Consider the following 21354-nt stretch of genomic DNA (forward strand, 5'->3'; position numbering starts at 1 on the left):
AAGTTGTAACTTTAAAAGTAGCTGGTGCATGAAATTGTGATCTCAATGGCGCCAACAACTTGGAACACACAATTGTAATCTCAACTCTTTTTCACAACTTCGCACAACTAACCAGCAAGTGCACTGGGTCGTCCAAGTAATAAACCTTACGTGAGTAAGGGTCGATCCCACGGAGATTGTCGGTTTGAAGCAAGGTATGGTCATCTTGTAAATCTCAGTCAGGTGGATTCAAATGGTTATAGAGTTTTGATAATTAAAAATATAAATAAATATAAAATAAAGATAGAGATACTTATGTAATTCATTGGTGGAAATCTCAGATAAGTGTATGGAGATGCATTGTTCTTTCTGAATCTCTGCTTTCCTATTGCCTTCATCCAATCCTTCATACTCCTTTCTCTGGCAAGCTATATGTTGGGTGTCACCGTTGTCAATGGCTACTTCCCGTCCTCTCAGTGAAAATTGTCCTCTACGGTTTCTGTACGGCTAATCAACTGTCGGATTGCTCGTCTCGGATGAAAAATACCATGCACAGATATCGTATGGCTAATCAGCAGTTGGTTCTCGATCATGTAGGAATAGGATTTACTATCCTTTTGCGTCTGTCACCACGCCCTACAGTCGCGAGTTTGAAACTTGTCACAGTCATCTCATCCCAGATCCTACTCGGAATACCACAGATAAGGTTTAGACTTTCCGGATCTCAGGAATGCTGCCAATGGATTCTAGCATATACCATGAAGACTCTAATCTCGGATTCAGATGCCCATTGTCAGAGGGGAGTCAATGTGAATCATTGACTAGAAACCCAAGAGATATACATTCAAACTTGTTTTCATGTAGAACAGAAGTGGTTGTCAATCACGCGTTCATAAGTGAGAATGGTGATGAGTGTCACATAATCATCACATTCATCATGTTCTTGTGTGCGAATTAATATCTTAGAATAAGAATAAGCATGAATTGAATAGAAGAATAATAGTACTTCGCATTAATACTCGAGGAACAGCAGAGCTCCACATCTTAATCTATGGTGTGTAGAAACTCCACCGTTGAAAATACATAAGTGAAAATAGGGTAGGCATGGCCGAATGGCCAGCCTCCCAAAACGTGAACAATGGTCCAAAGATGTTCCAAAAGATAGATACCAAGATGTCTAATACAATAGTAAAAAGTTCTATTTATACTAAACTAGTTACTAGGGTTACAGAGACAAGTAAATGATGCAGAAATCCACTTCCGGACCCACTTGGTGTGTTCTTGGGCTGAGCATTGAAGCTTTCACATGTAGAGGCCTTCTTTGGAATTAAACGCCAGTTTGTAACTTGTTTCTGGCGTTTGACTCTAGCTTGCAACTTGTTTCTGGCATTTAACGCCAGAATAGGGCAGAAAGCTGGCGTTGAACGCTAGTTTGTATCATCTAAACTCGGACAAAGTATGAACTATTATATATTTCTGGAAAGCCCTGGATGTCTACTTTCCAAAGCAGTTGAGAGCGCATCATTTGGACTTCTGTAGCTCCAAAAAATCCATTTCGAGTGCAGGGAGGTCAGAATCCAACAGCATCAGCAGTCCTTTTTCAGCCTCTGAATCAGATTTTTGCTCAGGTCCCTCAATTTCAGCCAGAAAATACCTGAAATCACAGAAAAATACACAAACTCATAGTAAAGTCCAGAAATATAAATTTTGCTTAAAAGCTAATAAAAATATACTAAAAACTAACTAAATCATACTAAAACCTATATAAAAATAATGCCAAAAAGCGTATAAATTATCCGCTCATCGGTAGCCTAGCTTTCGATTTTAACAATTGATCTAAAAATTTAATAGTAAATGAGGAAGAAAAATCATGAATAATAAATATACTAAATAATTCAAAACCATAAACCTTTGGTTGCTCTTCAAATAATTGATAACTTGGCACTATTTTTTGCCTTGACAACAATGACACGATTCTCCTAGCTTTGAAATTGGTCTTTGCTCATGCTTATTTGATGCTACAATTTTCTTCTCTTGAATTTACTTAATATTTATCAAAATGAAGTGACAATTTGTTCGAACCGCAACTCACAGCTACTTACAGCGCTATCATCCCATTCTTCTTAAACAACTTGCTAGCCCCTATAACAAAATAAAGAAATATCAAATCAAATAAAAAAAACTTCATTTATTTTGTAATCTCTGTGCATATTAGAGTCAAGACTGCTAAGATATTATAATAATCTACGTGAATGAATTGAAGGATTCATCTTAAAAAAGACAAATACATAAAATTAGGATAGTCAAGGTGAAAATATTGTTTGAAATTTGGAATTGATTCTTCATTACTAGTCTCTTCCAATCAGAAGTTTCTTACGTGCAACTCCTAGATAGAGTGCATGTTTCTGAAAAACAGTTAAGATCAAAGGGATTATGGGAAGTTCTACACCCTTGGCTCAACCTTCTAATAATCCCAAGGACTCACATTCATGACTTTTCTCAAGAGGTTTTTGGCAATATCCTCAAAGACACAAGCAATGGCCCCATACTCATCTAACCTGTCAACCAAGCACGGTACCAATTAATTATATTCTTTCCTTTTATTATGACCAATCCAAATGTAATGAAATGTAATATTTGATGCAGGTGGAACATGAAAGCATCTTTGGTAATGCCAGAGGAGGATATATTTTACCTGGTGGCATTTTTATCTTCAGTAATGCCATTATCAATAGGCTCAGAGAGCTTAGAACACATCCTAACACAAAACAAAAGGATACTAAAATTTTGCACAAATGTCAAACTTGGAGTGAAGTAGTATTTCCCACATTACACCACACAGGAAGAGTGGGAAGCACACTTTGAGTCAAAATGGGAAGTATTGGTGCAAAGAAAAATAGGATATGGCCCACTCGCACTGCTTGCTCCTTGTTAGAGTAGGTAAAAATAGAGTAGTTAATTATTACTAACCTTAAGGCTGACATAAATATGAATTGCGACAGCTCAATTTTAGCATAAGTTGTTGGAATCAGCGTGTGATGGATGCTGTGGAATTAGCGCCTGAGTATAGCATGAAAAAGTTAACAAACCAAAAATATTCATTGCTAAAATCCACCATCCAGAATTAAAAAATACACTTTGATATAGGATTCAAAACCAATTCAAGAGGCCAAAAACAGAAGCAAAACTTTTTATTTTCTATTCAGAATCATTTTCAGAGGTACTACCAAACAAAAAATTTATAAAATCAGAATCAAACACATACTAAAAAGATACTAATGCAACAATAAAAATCATGGATTTACTAGGATTAAATTTGGTGTATACATCAATAATAAGAGGCTACAGATATAAAGTTAAAAATATACCAGGAAAGTGTTTTGGAAGGAAAAGCCTTAGAACAACAGCAATAATGGCAATCCATTTTCCGATTTCTCCCCTGCATTAGCCAAAAATAAAAAGAAATTTAATATTAGAGAAAAATGATAATAATATTATAATAATAATACAAAAACAAAAAATAAGAAATAAGAAAGAACTGTAGCAGGATATTAACCTAAATACACTAAAAATAATTGAGGGCAGGCTAAAAAAATATGGAATGAGTAGTGCTGTAAGAATATTCGTCTTCCAATTTGTACGCTCCAAAAACAACAAGTAACTGTAAAAAACAAACAGAAGTAAGAAGTTAAATTTTACTTAAACAAATTTATATAAAAGTGATTACTATTTTAACCAATAACTGTCAGCTTTCATATAATAGAACAATCAGAATCAATACTCAATATAAGTTGCTTATTATTATTTAAAGAAGGTGACAAAAACAAAACTCTTTGATGGCATTCAAATAATGTTTGAATTATTGTTGAAAGAATATTTATCAAGCCCCAAGAAAATATGAAGTACAAAGCATGATGATGATTATTGAGGAAACAGAAAGGATTTAAAGTTGTTGCTGTTGAAACTGGCTTCCAAAAAAAGTTTCAATCTACAGTTGATAATGCTCAGCGTCTGATCAAAACAGAATCAAGATTTTCCAAAATCTGGTGCTTACTTTCCAAGGAAGAACATATAAGCCTGCTAATACTATATGAAAATACAAATGTCAAAAGAGAAGACAGAAGATTATTTTTGAAAAAACATTTACCTTCAAATGAATATTTAAAGAAGGGAAAACATATGCTATCTTCAAATCTAATGATTATGCAACAAAAGAGGCTTCGTTCATTATTTATTTGAAAACAAAAAGAAGAAAAGATTGTTTGATATGTAGAGGTACTTATTTACCTTCTTTCTTTGTTTGTGATGCAATTCAAATCTGTTTACTTCAAACCTCATGCTCCTTTATATTTCATGCTTGTACCTCTTAACATTTATTACATATAAAAGAAAATGGAATGTCATGGTATGCATGCAACTCCTTATTCTCCAAATTTTCAAGGCTACAAAAATGTATTACTTAATTGTACCACACATCTCTTTGTTGTTTATTTGTTATATTTACATGATAAATTATATTTTAAACTGATTTAATGTGGTTGAAATTTATGTTTTGGAAATTAAATATAAAGATGAAGTTGGAAAATAAAAGGAGAGACCAAAAGCAGTTATTTATTCTATCTCAAAAGCTAATATTATATATAGAAAATTATAAAGATTGATTGTTTTGAACAAAACTATATTTTATATGCAAGTGCAGGTGCTATAATAGAATAACTCATCTGAGAGGAACTCAACAAAAATCTTAAAAAATAAAAGACTTTGCAAGTAATTTAGCACTAAACTAGAATAATAACTACTACTTTTCAAACTAAGGAACATAGGAAGTTAACAGGCAAACTGGAGGAGCACTAGGTGAATTTGAGCTAGGAAAAAGTTAATAGAAGGCAGAATCAATTAAGCAAATTTAAAATACAATATATGAATAAAAGAAACAAAAAATAGAGAAACAATAAATGCGTAAGTAGATGGCAATACTAAGTGAAGAACTATTACCACATTTTCTTGGCCATTTCCTTTTGAATTAAATTGAACAGCATCGGCTTTCATATTTGAAGGTACTGAACAAATAGAGAAACAGAAGTTTGAGTTGGATTAATACATAAAATGAGTGAAAACTTTAAAGTTTATTGATTCATTAACATAATTAGAACATGGCAATGTGTGGCATAATTACAGTGATGCACATTACAAGATGTGTTGGGCCTTTATGAACTCGATGTGCTCAACACTAATGGTGGATACCATGACTGTGATGAATTTCAAAGAAGTTTGAAATATCGAAGGGAAAATGATATCGCCCAAAAAAATCAAATTACCTTAATCTGAAACCGATAACATCATTGAGCGAAGAAAACCCTCGAAATTTTGATTCTAAATCAATGAATTACGAGTTCAACCTGTAATAAGTGCATGCGATAGGAATCATAACTAAAAAAAGTGAAATCCAACGTGGGAGAAAAATTAACTCAGATAAAACTAAAAGTTGATAAGAGATATGGGAAAAGAATACAATAGAACACAAATTGGGAGCACAAAAATCAGAATTGAGAGAGAATTAACTCATACCTGATTACTAGAGCGTGATTGAGTTCAATCGAAATCAGCAGAAGCTTGTCCGAGAAAAAGGACTTAGAGCGCGATTAAGATTGAGATGAAAACTTGGAAAGAGATTTGAGCGAAGAAGAACCTGTAATGATGAAAATGTGAGAGCGAGAGCGAGACCGAAATCGAGAATAAGAAGGAGAAGATTGGTGTGCGGTTCTCACTTCTAATTGAGAATAAGGCACTGAGAGTGGTTTTGTGTGAGGAGAGTGGCGAGGCAAAGAGAATGATGTTTTTGAGTTTCACGGTTTAGGATCCTTTTGTTTTTTGTTATTTTTTAAATTTTAGCTTTCTTTTAGTGGCAATAGCTGAAATGGCCATTATAATTTATAATATTAATGGTAAATATATAATTGTCATTAAATAATAGTTTTAAAAAAGAGAAATTGTGGCAATAACACTATTACCACAAAAAGTTTGTCGCTAAAAATCTTTTTTCTTGTAGTGCATACACAATTAAACATCCAACATACACACTAAAAAAATAAAATAAAAACAAATTCTAATATATAAAATAACATAATACACCTTAGTAGGTAAGGACATTTTAGTAAATTTACTATCGCGGGATTTAACGGTCTCCAATAAATAAGTACCTTTACTTCCATTCTCATTTACATTTATTCACGGGACAGGTTCTTATCCTCATAGGAATTTTGTGATGGGTGAAATTGGAGGTTTTCACATAATTCGGTAAGAAATTAAAGGGGTCTTTAATTAAAAAATCCAATAGAAAAATGTGACACTCACAAAATTGAAAAACCAAAATATTCAAAAATAATAAAAAAAATAATTTAAAATAGCATAAAATTATCTTATCTTATATTTCTTAATTATTGTTTGAATAATTAGATAATATTAGATACAAAAATTATAAGTATGTAATTATAGACATTATATACATAAAATGATAAATGTTAAATTAAATACTGTAACTTTGAATTATTATCTCTAGCCAAATTCCCATCAATGTTATACACCGTGTGCATCACATAATTATGTATTAAGGCATTTAGAAATATTCGGTGACTAAATATTTTTAGTAACTAAATCATTAGTCGTATGACAAATATTATTGACACCATTATTAATTAACTATTTATTTTGTAACACCTTCCCACACAGAACTTTATGCCTAGGATGTAAATTAGAGGTGGCGAGGCGTTACGTCCTCTAAAAGAAAAGATATGTATATATAAATGTAGTTGAAAGAAATTGTAACTAAGAACCTTGAAAAAGAAACTAAACAAAAGCATAATAGAAGTTGCATCACATTCGTACAGATAAGCGTAAAACGGATATACAAGATTGCAAGGAAGGATAAACTATACATATATAGAACAAAATTCCAACAGATACAAATATCAAGCTCCAGACTCGACCTGCGAAGCTAAGACCGGCCAGAATATACATACATACATACATATATACATACATATATAACCCAAAATATCCCAAAATATCCCAGAATATACATACATACATACATACATACATACATACATACAAATATATAACCTAAAATATCCCAAAACAGAAAACTGACAACCTATTTTTCCAAGTCAACCTCTAAGAGAGATAAACATAAATACATACAGAGGAGATTCTATATACATATATACATAGCACAAAGACAAAAATATAGCATCCCAAAACTCCAAACTTCGCTTCCACAGGAAATCCAGACGCTCAGCGAGGTGCCTCTCAATCTGCATCTGAAAACAACAATATATGTATGGAATGAGAACTGGGGGTTCTCAACATGGTAATGGTGCCAACATAAGTAATATATAAGGTCCTGAAAAAGGCATAGGCATTCCTAGAACTCCGACACTCAGAATTAAACTTAAAGGAATATATGAAAACAAAAATTAGGTAAATTATCTAAGATATCCAAGTTCTAAATCTATCTTTACTCAATACTTCCCCATCTACCTCCTCCAATCCTCCGAAACCCTAGTGGAACTACCCTCATCATCACCTTCGCTAGCATGAGGGATCTCTCAATTGCAAAGACATACAAGACAAGTAAAGAAAACACATGTAGAAGTACAGGTACAGCAAATAGAGCAAGTAGCAGATAAGCATAGTTAAGCATTTAGGCAAACCAAGATAATGCACACTTAAACAAAACATAAAAATGCATATGATGTATACCTGTCCTACTGGTCATGAGCTTATGTGTCGATTACTTATCAGAACCCAACATATTTGGTAGCTAACCCGGATTTGTGAACCATTTGAAGTAATAATGATAACATAAGAAGGAAGGAATTATCCTGCCAAGTAAAAAATTCTACAAGAAGAAGAAAGTACGTGAAAAAAAAAGAACACTCAAATTAGGAATCAATAAAAAGGGATCATAGACCAACATAGGTAATATATAATGTTCCGAAAAAGACATAGGCATTTCTAGAATCCTGACACTCAGAATTAAACTTAAAAGAATATACAAAAATAGAAATTAGATAAATTATCTAAGGTATTTAAGTTCTAAATCTATCTTTACTCAATACTTCCCCATCTACCTCCTCCAATCCTCCGAAACTCCGGTGGAACTACCCTCAGCTTCACTCTGCCAGTATGAGGGATCTCTCAGTTGCAAAGACATACAAGACAAGTAAAGAAAACACAGGTAGAAGTACAGGTACAGCAAGTAGAGCAAGTAGCAGATGAGCATAGTTAAGCAGTTACGCAAACCAAGACAATGCACCCTTAAACAAAACATACAAATGTATATGATGTATGCCTATCATATTGGCCATGAGCTCATGTGTCGGTTACTTTGTCAGAACCTGACACATCCGGTAGCTAACCCTAATATCGTCCTCTTGAAAACTGGTAGGCGGTACGCCACCACGATCCTCACCATTGCGAGCGGTATACCACCACGATCCTTGCAAGATTTTCAATTGGAAAATACACACATGTGGGCAGTAAATAACCACAATCCCCACCATCTATGAGTGGTACACTATCATGATCTCACAGACATTTTCAATTGGAAAACAACAAACCTGTGGGCGGTAAATAACCACGATCCCCATGCACATTTTCAAATCAAGTTCTATCTCATCATCAAATATGTTTCGCTTGATTCAAAATCATGTTCGAAATCAATCATTGTTAACCCTCATTATCATAACCATCTTCATTATTCTCACTCAAAATAATTCGTTCTCATTTCTCATTCCAAACTCCTCTACCCTCTATTACACCGGCTCTAAATTTATAACAGAAAAATATCCCTTTTATTTCACCCAATACACCCTCACTCATCCCAAAGTCTAAACACTAATTTGGGGTCTTAGACAAGTGTTACAAAGAATGGAAATGCTAAAGGAAAGGTTAAAAACTAAAAAATATAATTTTTGCAAAATAAGGGTGTCATGCATACGTATGAATGTTAAAATTTGCATATTCGCATATGCATGCACCTTCTACGTACGCGAGAGTGTTGGGCAGAGCCCAATCCTCGCGTATGCATGAGATCTTCCGCGTACGCATACATCAAAATCTTTAGAAAAAACTGCTAAGTTGTAGAAATGAGTTTTACACACCAAACTTCAAACGTGTATAACATTTTTGTTAAAAATTATTTTTTATCTGTTCTTTGAACATTATAAACTTCACGGACCTAATTTTAATTCAAAACAAGTTTTACAAAATTTGAGAGTCTGAAAGCTAAGTTATGGCCCACCAAAATTGGTCAAAAATCAACTTTTTAAAAAAAAGTTTCCAAATAAAACTCTAGTTTTCCAAAATTCTCAATCAAAATCAATTCAACTATAACCATAATCAATCCCAATTATCTCTCCAACCTTACTCAATCACCCCACACCTATTTACTCAATTCATTTCACAATCCACCACTCATAACTATCACCAAGCCTCGTCAACATCAACAAATTAACAACATTTTATATTCATCAAAACATACTCCAACATACACAACTCATTCAATCATCATACATCATTCGCATATCACAACATGACAACATACAAATTCAATCAACAATTTCATCAATGATCACTAAACATCAACCATTCTCATTGTTCAACTTATCCTAAGTCAATTAGCCTAAATTTTCACGTGACATTAAATATTAACTACGAGAAACCAAAATTATACTTTGTCTGATTCCTCCCTAAGCCAAAGCACCTCAAAATGCCTCAATTTACAAGCCACAATCCTCCACCAAATGAATTTTTCAGCTCTCAATACTCAAACTCAAGCCTCCAACATCATCAATTTGGTTCCCATTCATATATATACCACCTAATTTCACATCATTGCATACATATTCACAAATTTAATACTTAACTTCATATAATTAAAGAATTCACAAGGTTTTGAGTTTCTTACCGTTATCCACAGACAATTGGGCAATGAATTACAGCTAGAGTTTACCTAAACCATCAAAATCATTCAATTTCTCAATACTAAAATCTAAGATTTTTGAAACTAAAAAAGGAAAGGCTGTGTGAAAAAATACGATTTTCTTACCAAAGTGTTCAATGGATTTTGTAGAAAATTCCAAGACGAACGCATGGCCACTAACAGCTCGTCAATCGAAACTTCGGATTGAAAGTTACGTGAAATTGAATTTTTTTGGACCAAGGATTTGGTGCTGTTGAGTCCCCGTTTCATTCAGCGTGATTCCTTTTGTTGGAGAAGAAGGAGGCTGTATTATGGCCTTATATATTGGACGTTGGGTCTAACCGATTCGATCCGTTGGCTCAGATTTGGACCAAATTCTTTAAAATTAGTGTCGAAATTCATATTTTAAATATTTTTACTCTTCTAACTTATCAAGTTTTATTTTTTAATTTTTTTAAATAATAATTAATTTATTAATTAATTATTTATTAATTTTTTGAGATTACATATTTTAATTATTTTAAAATATATATATATATATATATATATATATATATATATATATATATATATATATATATATATACTTGCTTAATAATAGGAGACATCCAACCCATCCCTGCTTTCTTAAATTTCTATCAATGTTCAATTTTAAATTTTCAAATTCAACGCAACATTGTTGTGCTTGTTTGCCATTTTTTATCTCTTTTTTTCACCTTTTTTTTATCCTTTCAATTAAACCATTATAAATTTTTCATATACCATTTCAGTTCATCCCATAATTTATTTTCTCCCATTCAATTTTACTATAAAATTTTTTTTGTAAAATTATCATCAGTTAATTTATTGCCAATAGAAAATCAAGTAATATTGTTATTATGTATCATTGTGCAAATTATGAATTTGATTAAGGTTTCTTAGCGAATGATTTGCGAATTTGTTAGTGTTTGATTTTTGAATTTACTAGAATTTGATTTGTTGTTTAGTTAGGTTTCATCAGTAATGTGAATCACGGCTTTTGATAAAGATTTTAGTTGACTTTCATTAATAATGTGAATTATGAGTTTGTTGGTAGGTTTTGTAAAGATATAAATTTTTTTGGGTATGTTAGAATTTTTTATTTTTTGAGTTTATTGAGTTTTAATTTAGGGCTCAGTTGGAATTTGATTATTCAGAATTTTGTTAAAAAATATTTTAGGATTTAATTTGTAGGTTTGTCAATGTTTGATTGGAAGTTTTGTTGGGTTTGATCAATAAGGTGAATTATGAGTTTGATGATAGATGATAAATCTATATTTTATAATGATTTTTAAATTGAAATAAGTGAAATTTATCAACTTAATTTATAATATTTTTTGTAAATGCATATTTGTAAAATTTTTTTGTATTGTGTTTAATTGACTAAAATATGTTTTTTAAACTTTTTTAGAATTGTCAAATTAATTTCACTTTTAATTCATGTAATATTTTGATATATTTGTTTAAATTGTTTAAGATTTAAGAGCCAGTAATGGCTTAAAAAATGAAAGAAAAGCATGCAATAATTGAGATTTCATCAAAAAATAAATTGGCAAAGCTGCAGAGAGTATATACATCATGCATGTAAACGCATGAGATGCATGCGCATCATATTCATCTCGTGCCTCAGTTAAAAAGGCACATGATGACTCACAATTTGAGGATCATTTCAGCCCAATTTAGTCCATTTATGATGTATTTGAAGGAAGCATGAAAGTAAGGGAATCAAAACATAATAAAACATACACTCATTTTTACAATATCTTAAGGTAGAGAGAGAGAGGGAGGGAGAGAGAGAGTGTCTAACTTCTTTCTAGAATTTCTAAAATTTTTTATTAATTTCTCTTTAGTTTTAATTTCTAATTTTGTTTTGGTTTACTTTGTTTTATATTTTTTTGTTGTACAACTTTACTTTTGTGATAATTCTCTTGTGAGTTTTTTTATTATGTCATTTTAGTTTATGAACTCTTATTAAATTTTTATTTACTTTTAATAAATTTGATGTTTTATATTTTATTCTTGTTTATTTAAAATATTATTGTTGTTTTTCTGAATTGAATAATTGTAGATTTTATTATTATTGTAATTTATGGTGCTTTTTGTTTGTATATTTTCATTGTTTGATGAAATGTCCCACTTAATTATAAAATATATTTTCATTATCATTGTCTTGGGTTAGAAATTTAGGTAGACTTGAATTATTAATAATATCTAAGTTAATTGATAATTTAGAAGTGTTAATTAATCTTGTTTTTACTAAAGCTAATATTTACTAATTTCAATGAGCATGTTGGTCAGGACTTGTAAATTAGAATTAATTAAACTTTCCCAATTTGTAGAGGTTGACGGATTGGATTTGCTCTTTGTAATTATTATATTGTGGTTAGTGACAAAGATAGTGATCTTAAATTCTCAATCCTTATCAAAATCTTTTAGAACTTGAATTTTTTTTCTCCTCTAGTTAATTGTCTCGATTACTTTTAGTTTAATCTCGTTGTCATTTGATTTTTAACTGTGCTTTTAACTTGCTATTTAAATTTCCGTCAATTACAATTAAACTTCCGAACTTTTCATAACCAATGATCATGTACTACACTATAATTTTAATAATGAAGAACGATCCGATATTAAACTCTTAATTATTATTTTGAATCTTTGTGACATCATTTAACTAAACTTTGAAAATGTTAAATTTCAATTTAGAATAATATCTATAACAAACTTTTACTTTACGATTTAAAATTTTTTAAATCGGTATATAGCCCTCGTCAATAAATGTTTTAGAGTTTAAAAAATATAGAAATTTATGTGTTTGTGTAGCAAAAATTTCTATATTTATAGTTAAAAATTTTTGCGCTTCCTTTTATTTTGTTTATATATTTATCTTGTGTTCATCTTTACAAATTTTTGTATATAATTTCATAAATTTTTATGTTTTTTTATTTTTAATTCTAGGCACAAATTTTTTATAAAAAATATTTGAAAAAAATACATAAATTTCTTAAAAAAATACAGAATTTTGTGGTTAAAAATATATAAATTCCGTATCTTTTTGTTTTATTTTTTATCGATGATAAACAAAAAAATTAAAGAAAAATACAGAATTTGTAAACAAAAACGCATAATTTATATACTTTTTTCAATTTCTTTCTCCTTCTTCTTTTATTTTATTTTTTTCTTTTAAAAAAAGAACAACAAAAAGTAGAGAAAAAATTGCAAATTGAATATAAGAAAAAGCAAAAAGAAAAGAAAGAGCCAAAGTAAAAGAACAAAAAAAAGGAAAAACACATCTTTCTGAATTGTTTATTTGTTTTTGTTTGACTAATAAATTATGAGATCAATTTAGTTAGATTTAATTATTATAAGAACTTGTTCACCTTCCTAAAATATTATCATAAGAGTCACATTTCTATAATATATATATATATATATATATATATATATATATATATATATATATATATATATATATATATATTATCTTAAAAGATTTGAGGGCTCATCATTCTAACTCTGACATATCAAAATTTATTCGACATTTATTAAAAAGTGGGTTAGTTTGATCAAATTAATTAAACCTCGATAAATATTGAATTAATTTACATCTATTATTAAAATTACTAGTGCTCAATAACCTTTTACGACCAGTATATAATAATTATTATTATAAGCAAAGAACCGGATTATTGTGTATAGTATAGTTTTGGCCAATCCACTTGTATCACTATGCATCATACAAAAGGCAAAATAACAATTTTCAAGAGATAGATGCACTGCTCGCTGAAACTCTCAAATTAATAAATTATTTTTCCTTCATATTAATTTTGTTTATGGATATCCTTTGTCATATTAAGAGAGTGATGATAATGTAGAAGGGGGGCTGTGAAACACACAAATTGTTTGTGGCTGATAGGCACCTCACTTTCTTGATTAGATTCTTGGGCTCCAAAATAATCCTCACCTCCAAAAGCTCATCCACTTGAAAAAAAATAGAAATAAAAATTCTAACTCGATCCCTTATATTTCATATTATACACAAAATATATCACGATATTATTATTGATAACAAGTTTGTGGCCCACACCACGCTTTGTCACCATGCTACATATCGTATCTATCTACTATAGCTATTATTTCAACACTTTATAGTGTGTTGTTCAGTTTTATTATCTTCCTCTATCTTCACTGGTTCCTTTTCTATCTCCATGCACACTGCTGCATAGTTTCCCAAAACCAAGGTCTGATTTTTGTTCCCACACTCCAATAATTATATAGTTTATTCTTTTTATTATTTATTATTACTACTTGCCTAGCTATATATATATATATATATATATATATATATAGTACCATCACGTTGGCCTTTGAATTTAACCATGCTTCTTTAATTTTCTAACAACATATAATCATATATATACTTTATTATTATAGGTAAAGATCATTGAAGAGTAATGTTTCTGTGTATGCATGGCTTTTTTAAGTGTCGCTTTTGTCCTTTATTTCTTTTTATTATATATGATGTATGTATGCTTCAATTTTAAATTGATGTGGGAGTTTGCTGGTGAAGAAAACTTATTGGCTCAGTTTGTTTTCGCGATTTTTAAGAAGAAAAATTCAGCCATGTAATGATTAGAGAGGAAAGGGATGTTAATTTATTAGAGCAAGGCTATAGCATGAAGTTTTGATTTTGCAGTGTTCTTTTCATCCTTTAAACGAAGAAGACATGTATATATGTAACATTTGATTTAATTTCTTCTGCAAAACGTTGTAAACAATAAAAATCAGACTGAATATTAAACCGGATATGTATGGTTTAATAGTATAGACTATAGTCCTGGGTTCAACCGGGTTTACAATTTTACTGCTGCTATTTTGTTTTAGAGTTTTACTTTCCATTTGAACCACTTTTCTTTTAAAAACAAATCACTGTTTATAAATGTTGACACTAAAAAATATCAAAAATATTATACGCACAAAAAATTAGCTATCGAATTAGTTATGTATGTTTATATATAAATACATGTATTGTTTAATTTATTTTTAATATATATTTTATATTTAATATATATTTTATACGGATTGGTAATTTAGTGTATTCTTTTAATGCAAACATTGGCATCTGATAATCTTGTAGGATTACTGAAGGAAGATTCAAGAAAAGTCTGAAAAATGGAGATAACCAATGTCAGTGAGTATGAGGCAATTGCAAAGCAGAAATTGCCAAAGATGGTGTTTGATTACTATGCATCTGGTGCAGAAGACCAGTGGACTCTCCAAGAAAACAGAAATGCATTTTCAAGAATTTTGTAACAACTTTTCTTAATTTTTTCTCTTTATTTTTTTATTTGTTTGAAAAAAATTATGTTGATTTTATTGTGTGGTCCCTTGATATATATATATTTTATTTCTAAGGAATGAAAACTTAAATGTCCTGAAAAATAATATAATATATGATTGACAAAAACATGCAGGTTCCGGCCACGTATTCTTATTGATGTGAGCAAGATAGACATGTCAACCACCGTTCTGGGCTTCAAAATTTCCATGCCAATCATGATTGCCCCAACAGCCATGCAGAAAATGGCTCATCCTGAGGGTATAATTGTCTTTTGACTTGTGTTATTTGTACACATTTTTGTCTTTTACATCGAGTTAACACATACTCTCTGTCGACAAAGTAATGAGTATCGGTTTTGGTTAAAAAACTGGAATTATGCGTTTGATTTGAGTTTTTAGAATCTTGTGATGAAAAAAAAAAAAAAAAAGAAAACAGTAATTGTGTTTGTGCTATTGTTGTCTGTTTTTCGAAAATGATTTTAATTGGAAGGAAAAATTAGATCTTCGTAAAACAATCAAATATGGTGATATATTTAATTGTCTTATAAAACATTAAGAGAGAATACTATTTTCACGAGAGTGAGACAGCATTAAGAGAGAGCATATAGATTATGTCACATTCATGCATTCATGGTACTTGATAGAGTATCTGAGTATGATTACTGGCACTTTCATTTATGTACGGAAATAAACACTGAAATTGAAAGCTTTTTATAAGGTTGGTATTATACAATTATGAGTGCAAGACAAAACTAAAAGAAGATAATAATCCCTTAATTTCTACTAATTTATTGATTGATTTAGAATTTCGGCAGAGTTACAATTCTAGTTAGTCCAAGAGAAATCCTTACAATAGAATTAGTTATGCATATTATTAAATGATATATTCTAGAAAAAAATACTCCTAAAGATTTAGTTAACTACAAACATAACTCCGATTTAAAAGCAAAAATATTTTTAAAAAACTTTAAAGCATGACAAAAGTATTCCATAGAATGTAAATTTGTTTTTATATTCACTTTATCTTGAGATACTTGTCTTACCTTTTAATTTTTTTAAAAACATGTTTGTCGTTTTTATTTTTTGAAAGTATTTTTGTCGACAAATAAATTATTTGCAAAGAACTTTTGGTAGTTTGCTCACCGTAGAAAAACTAATCATGAAAAAGCTTGAATCATTTGCAATTTTGCATGACTAGCTAAAACTTATTATTTATTTGAGTCTGATACTTGTTAGATTTAGAAACAAATATTGGATCATTACTTGATCCACTACCTTTTGGTTCTAGAGAATACTTCTGTACATTTTTTTGTACATCTTTTAGTTTTGGTATTGAAATTGATTAATAAGAAGTAAGATCGAGAGAAGATTAAAAATATATACATATATAAAAGATGCGTGCACACAAAATAGTGCAAACATCGCTTTTCTTTAGGTTTTGAATAAGTTGGATGATACTTTTTCCCTTCATATTTGCAGGAGAATATGCAACAGCAAGAGCTGCATCAGCCGCTGGAACTATCATGGTAAAAATCTCCTTTTTTTTATGTTTATATTCCACATCATTAGAGACCTTGAACTAGAAGCATTGTTGTTGTTAATCACCAATTTTTCACTAAATACACAAAATTACATTCATGATCACTCAAAATATTATACATGCTTGTGAGCTGTGACATATTTGTGCCTAATGAGCTTTGACATTTTAAGGATTTATGTTCTCTATTTATACAATATAATAAGTATTGTGATTGTTTCAGACTCTGTCATCCTGGGCTACTTCAAGTGTTGAAGAGGTTGCTTCAACCGGACCAGGAATTCGCTTTTTCCAGCTCTATGTAAGCTTCAAAAACTTCCTTTCAGTTCCATTCAAATGCTTGTGATGATCTTATTTGCCTTTCACCATTTTGTTCAGGTGTACAAGGACAGGAATGTGGTTGCTCAGCTGGTGAGAAGGGCCGAAAGGGCCGGATTCAAGGCTATTGCCCTCACTGTTGACACCCCAAGGCTCGGTCGCAGAGAAGCCGATATCAAGAACAGGTAACAACAAAATCTTTCGTTTGTTTTCAGGATTTTTTAAAAGAAAACGTAAAATTGGAAAAATGCTTATGACAATAAATTTGTGTCTTAACAGATTCACATTGCCACCATTTTTGACATTGAAGAACTTTGAAGGTCTTGACCTTGGAAAGATGGACAAAGTAAGAGAAGTTTTTATAAAATTGTTTGATTTTACTTTCTTTTATTGTTATAAGTTGTTTACCTTGGTCCTTTTAATTCCAGGCTGATGATTCTGGACTTGCTTCATATGTTGCTGGACAAATTGATCGTACTCTCAGCTGGAAGGTACATTTTTTCTTTTCATTTTTTCTGTCTTTGTTTTAGAGAAGCTTGGTTCAGCACAAATTGCGGCTCCCATATATCTAAGTAATGTTTGTAAATTGTGCAGGATGTCAAGTGGCTTCAGACAATCACCAAGCTACCAATTCTGGTTAAGGGTGTTCTGACTGCTGAGGACAGTAAGGAAAACCAAATTCAATAATAATAAATACTTAATTCATATCTATTCATCCGAGGAAAGCCTCAAATTCTCCTAACTTTTTTTTTTTTGAGTAATCATTTTGTTTTGATAGTTTTGACTTTTGAATAGATTCTAAAATATTTTCTTTTACAAGTTTAGGGAGTTAATTTGTCTTATAGTTTAACAGTTTAGAGGCTAATGACTAATAAACAAAGATTATGGACTAAAGTGATGACTCAACAGATAAAGAATGGATATTGCTACTTCTTTTTTCTACAATTTCATGAAAACATACATTGTAAAAAATCATATTTGTAGTGACATTATCAATTTCCAAAAGATATTTAGAACTAATTCATTGTTTTATTCTATCCAAATTGTCCCTCTATGAAGAAGATTTTAAGATTAATACTTTAATTAATGTTAAATTTGGCAGCAAGGATAGCAGTACAAAGTGGTGCAGCTGGAATAATAGTGTCCAACCATGGTGCACGCCAACTTGACTATGTCCCTGCCACTATCTCTGCCTTGGAAGAGGTACACTTAATATTTAGAGAACATTTTCTAAGTTAAAAATATTGTAGAAAAGCATGGGAAGGATAGAATTGTGAATTGTGTTGTGAAAACTGCTTAGGTTGTTAAAGCTGCTCAAGGGCGTGTTCCAGTGTTCTTGGATGGTGGTGTGCGCCGTGGCACTGATGTCTTCAAGGCATTGGCACTTGGTGCCTCTGGCATATTTGTGAGTATATCTTAAACTCTTCCCAAGATTGAATACTTGCTTTTACTCTGTTTTTAAGTCAACAGTATACTGCATTAGAATAGCACATGCTATTGGTCTTACTCTGTTTTTCAGTAGTGTTGTTCCAAGACGAGTTAACCCATCATTCCCTATTTCATGAGGGTTTCAACATTATTTTTGGAGTTCACTTGATTTAATTTCTTTCAAAAGTAAATTTTATACTTCAATTCTATTTTATTAATGCAATCCAATCAATTAAAAACATAATCTTTCACTTTAAAGTTTAAACTACAAAAATTCTTTTTTTTTTTTAAACAAAGATGAGGAGACTTAAACTCGCAATTTTTAAGTGAATATAGAGAGACTATGTTATTTGAGTAAGAGCTATACAAATCCAATCTAACGTTAAACATTATTAGAAATAAAATTAAATTTCTTTAATTAAGTTTGTAGTAGGTTATTTTTCTTACAACTAAACTAGTCAACATATTTATTAGATAGAATTTGGAAACATGGGTTGGAAAATTCGTCAAATCAAATATATAAAAATATCAATTTTTAATGATACCAAGAATAAGGATCGATAAATTATGTAAACTAAACTTAACATATGTAATTACATGCATGTAACATTAATAATTGCATACTTATTATATATAAAATTATTTCATTATTCTGACCATAATTAAAAAATAGCAAAATAAAAACAAATAAATCAACACTATCTTATAAAAGAATGAGTTAACAGTTAAATCCATAGTAATGCAGTTGAATTCCTACATATACAGAGAGTGACTTATGTTCAAGTATGATTATTTAACGTTACTTGATATGCAAACTTTGATGTTATGTTAGATTGGACGCCCTGTGGTGTTCTCCTTGGCTGCTGAAGGAGAAGCTGGAGTGAGAAAAGTGCTTCAAATGCTGCGTGAGGAGTTTGAACTAACCATGGCCTTGAGTGGTTGCCGCTCACTGAAGGAAATCACTCGCGACCACATCGTCGCAGACTGGGACACCCCTCGCACTCAGCCGCGCTACACACCAAGATTATGAACACATTAATTAAACCCTTGCTCCTCTATCATCATTTCAACTAAGAGCATATGTCTTCTTATGTGTCTTTCAGAACATGCCTTTCTCATATTTTTGAGAGTACTCATTTGAAGTTTTTATTTGGAAAAACTACATGCTTTTTAAATATGTAATGTAACCAATATGATACTTTTTTTTCCCTTTTTGTGTGGCTACACTGCTGCATTTGCTCATTGTATATTCTTTTCTACCAAAATACATAGCCTTAATCTCTTGAATGAAATTTGTTGTTCTTCATGTAAGGGACATAATAGAGTGCATCACTAATGCTATAATATATGCATGAACAAAGCTATTAGAGAGCAATACCTTGGGACCAGTTTGCTAATTGTCTTGGATTGAATAACGAATATAAGATAACCTTATTATTCAGCACATTATAAGCTTAGGGTTTTTTTTTTCTTTAATAAATAAAAACTATTGGTGATTTATAGTCAATTATATCATAAACTAGGGGAATACTCGAGTTACGCGTGAACTAAATATTGATTTATCATAAAAATTTATTGATACTTATGTGTGGATACTAAAAATTATTCTTTTTAGCTTTTAAATATTTTAAATATATTAATTATTTGTACAGTTTATATGACTTTTATTTCCGCTTGTATAAACCATAATAAGTATTTTTATAGGTATTTATCCAAAGTTTATGTAAAAACTAAAATTAAAAAGTATTTATTTATAGTATATAAAATTTATTTGTACAGTATATAGGACTGTTTTATTCCCGCTTGTATAGACCAATGTTCTGAAAACCGGTTCGAACCGGCCGGTCGAACTGATCGAACCGTGAACCGGTTGCTGTAGCGGTTCGGGTAATGAGAAAAATCGCAGTATTTAAAAACCGGACTTGAACCGATGAACCGGCCGGTTATCGGTCGGTCGAACCGAATCGGGACCCGGCCAGTTTTTTAATACTGCAGCAAAACGCCACCGTTTTGTGCTGCTGAGGGAACCCTAATTCCCTTTTCTGAGTTTTCTCCTTCGTCGCAGCCTCCACTTCCTCGTTCCTCCACCTCCACCTTCTCAGTTCTCAACTCCAGCCTCCCAAAGAATAGAACACCACCCAGTCACCCACGACTCCAGGAGGCCCTCAACGCACCCACCGCCGTCGCACTCACGCCCTCAACTCCAGCCTTCAGCACGGTCACGCCCTCACCAGCGTCGCCCCCGCAGATCCCTGGCGCCGTCGCACTCACGCCCTCAACTCCAGCCTTCAGCACGGTCACGCCCTCACCAGCTTCCCGCCGTCAGCTCCCTCATTTCCAGGTAATTTTTAATTTAGTTATGAACATGATTTTGTGATGCAATCCGATTCTGATGAAACTGTGCTCTGATTTCATTGATTCTGATGAACTGTGCTCTGATGAACTGAACTCTGAGTAAACTGTTATGAATTTATTTTTTTGATTTCATTGATTCTGATGAACTGTGCTCTGATGAACTGAACTCTGAGTAAACTGTTATGAATTTATTTTTTGATTTCATTGATTCTGATGAACTGAACTCTGAGTAAACTGTTATGAATTTATTTTTTGATTTCATTGATTCTGATGAACTGTGCTCTGATGAACTGAACTCTGAGTCTCTACTCTCTGAAACTGTTATGAATTTATTTTTTGATTTCATTGATTCTGATGAACTGTGCTCTGATGAATTGAACTCTGAGTCTCTACTCTC

General features: G+C 31.2%; 2 protein-coding genes across 18 annotated transcripts; one reads left to right on the forward strand and one right to left on the reverse strand.

Moving 5' to 3' along the window:
- Positions 1-963: 963 nt before the first annotated feature.
- LOC112703454 (cold-regulated 413 plasma membrane protein 1-like) lies at positions 964-5883 on the reverse strand. 17 transcript variants are annotated; one of them, XM_072199985.1, is made up of 10 exons: positions 5748-5883; positions 5548-5668; positions 5298-5378; positions 4975-5039; positions 3536-3640; positions 3348-3418; positions 2950-3039; positions 2675-2737; positions 2072-2121; positions 964-1633 (listed from the first exon to the last, which is right to left on the reverse strand). In XM_072199985.1, the coding sequence occupies exons 4-7, from the start codon at positions 5016-5018 to the stop codon at positions 3008-3010; spliced, it is 252 nt and encodes an 83-aa protein (XP_072056086.1). In that variant the 5' UTR covers positions 5019-5039; positions 5298-5378; positions 5548-5668; positions 5748-5883; the 3' UTR covers positions 964-1633; positions 2072-2121; positions 2675-2737; positions 2950-3007. The 17 variants fall into 17 exon arrangements, with proteins under 17 accessions (XP_072056086.1, XP_072056084.1, XP_072056071.1 ...); XM_072199983.1 differs by having other exon boundaries at positions 1889-2121; XM_072199970.1 differs by adding an exon at positions 2465-2537 and having other exon boundaries at positions 964-2121.
- A 7786-nt stretch (positions 5884-13669) lies between these two features.
- On the forward strand, positions 13670-19908 carry LOC112703455 (glycolate oxidase 1). The gene is made up of 12 exons (XM_025754906.3): positions 13670-14220; positions 15117-15288; positions 15454-15578; positions 16799-16845; positions 17080-17157; positions 17235-17359; positions 17454-17520; positions 17603-17665; positions 17769-17838; positions 18277-18377; positions 18475-18579; positions 19435-19908. Exons 2-12 carry the CDS (start codon positions 15152-15154, stop codon positions 19630-19632), a joined length of 1116 nt encoding a protein of 371 aa, XP_025610691.1. The 5' UTR covers positions 13670-14220; positions 15117-15151; the 3' UTR covers positions 19633-19908.
- Positions 19909-21354: the final 1446 nt, after the last annotated feature.

The sequence above is a fragment of the Arachis hypogaea genome, chromosome 7 (assembly GCF_003086295.3).
Source record: "Arachis hypogaea cultivar Tifrunner chromosome 7, arahy.Tifrunner.gnm2.J5K5, whole genome shotgun sequence".
Classification (NCBI taxonomy): Eukaryota; Viridiplantae; Streptophyta; class Magnoliopsida; order Fabales; family Fabaceae; genus Arachis; species Arachis hypogaea.

Excerpts from the sequence above, each read along its gene's own strand:
- LOC112703454 (XM_072199987.1), bottom strand. The coding sequence starts at position 5,018 with ATGCTGTTCAATTTAATTCAAAAGGAAATGGCCAAGAAAATGTG. Across the intron at positions 3,419-3,535 it reads ATTATTTTTAGTGTATTTAG|GGGAGAAATCGGAAAATGGA; the intron begins GTTAATATCCTG and ends TGGCTAATGCAG. Across the intron at positions 3,040-3,347 it reads CCTTCCAAAACACTTTCCTG|GCGCTAATTCCACAGCATCC; the intron begins GTATATTTTTAA and ends TGCTATACTCAG.
- LOC112703455 (XM_025754906.3), top strand. The coding sequence starts at position 15,152 with ATGGAGATAACCAATGTCAGTGAGTATGAGGCAATTGCAAAGCAGAAA. Across the intron at positions 16,846-17,079 it reads CAGCCGCTGGAACTATCATG|ACTCTGTCATCCTGGGCTAC; the intron begins GTAAAAATCTCC and ends TGATTGTTTCAG. Across the intron at positions 17,521-17,602 it reads ACCTTGGAAAGATGGACAAA|GCTGATGATTCTGGACTTGC; the intron begins GTAAGAGAAGTT and ends TTTTAATTCCAG.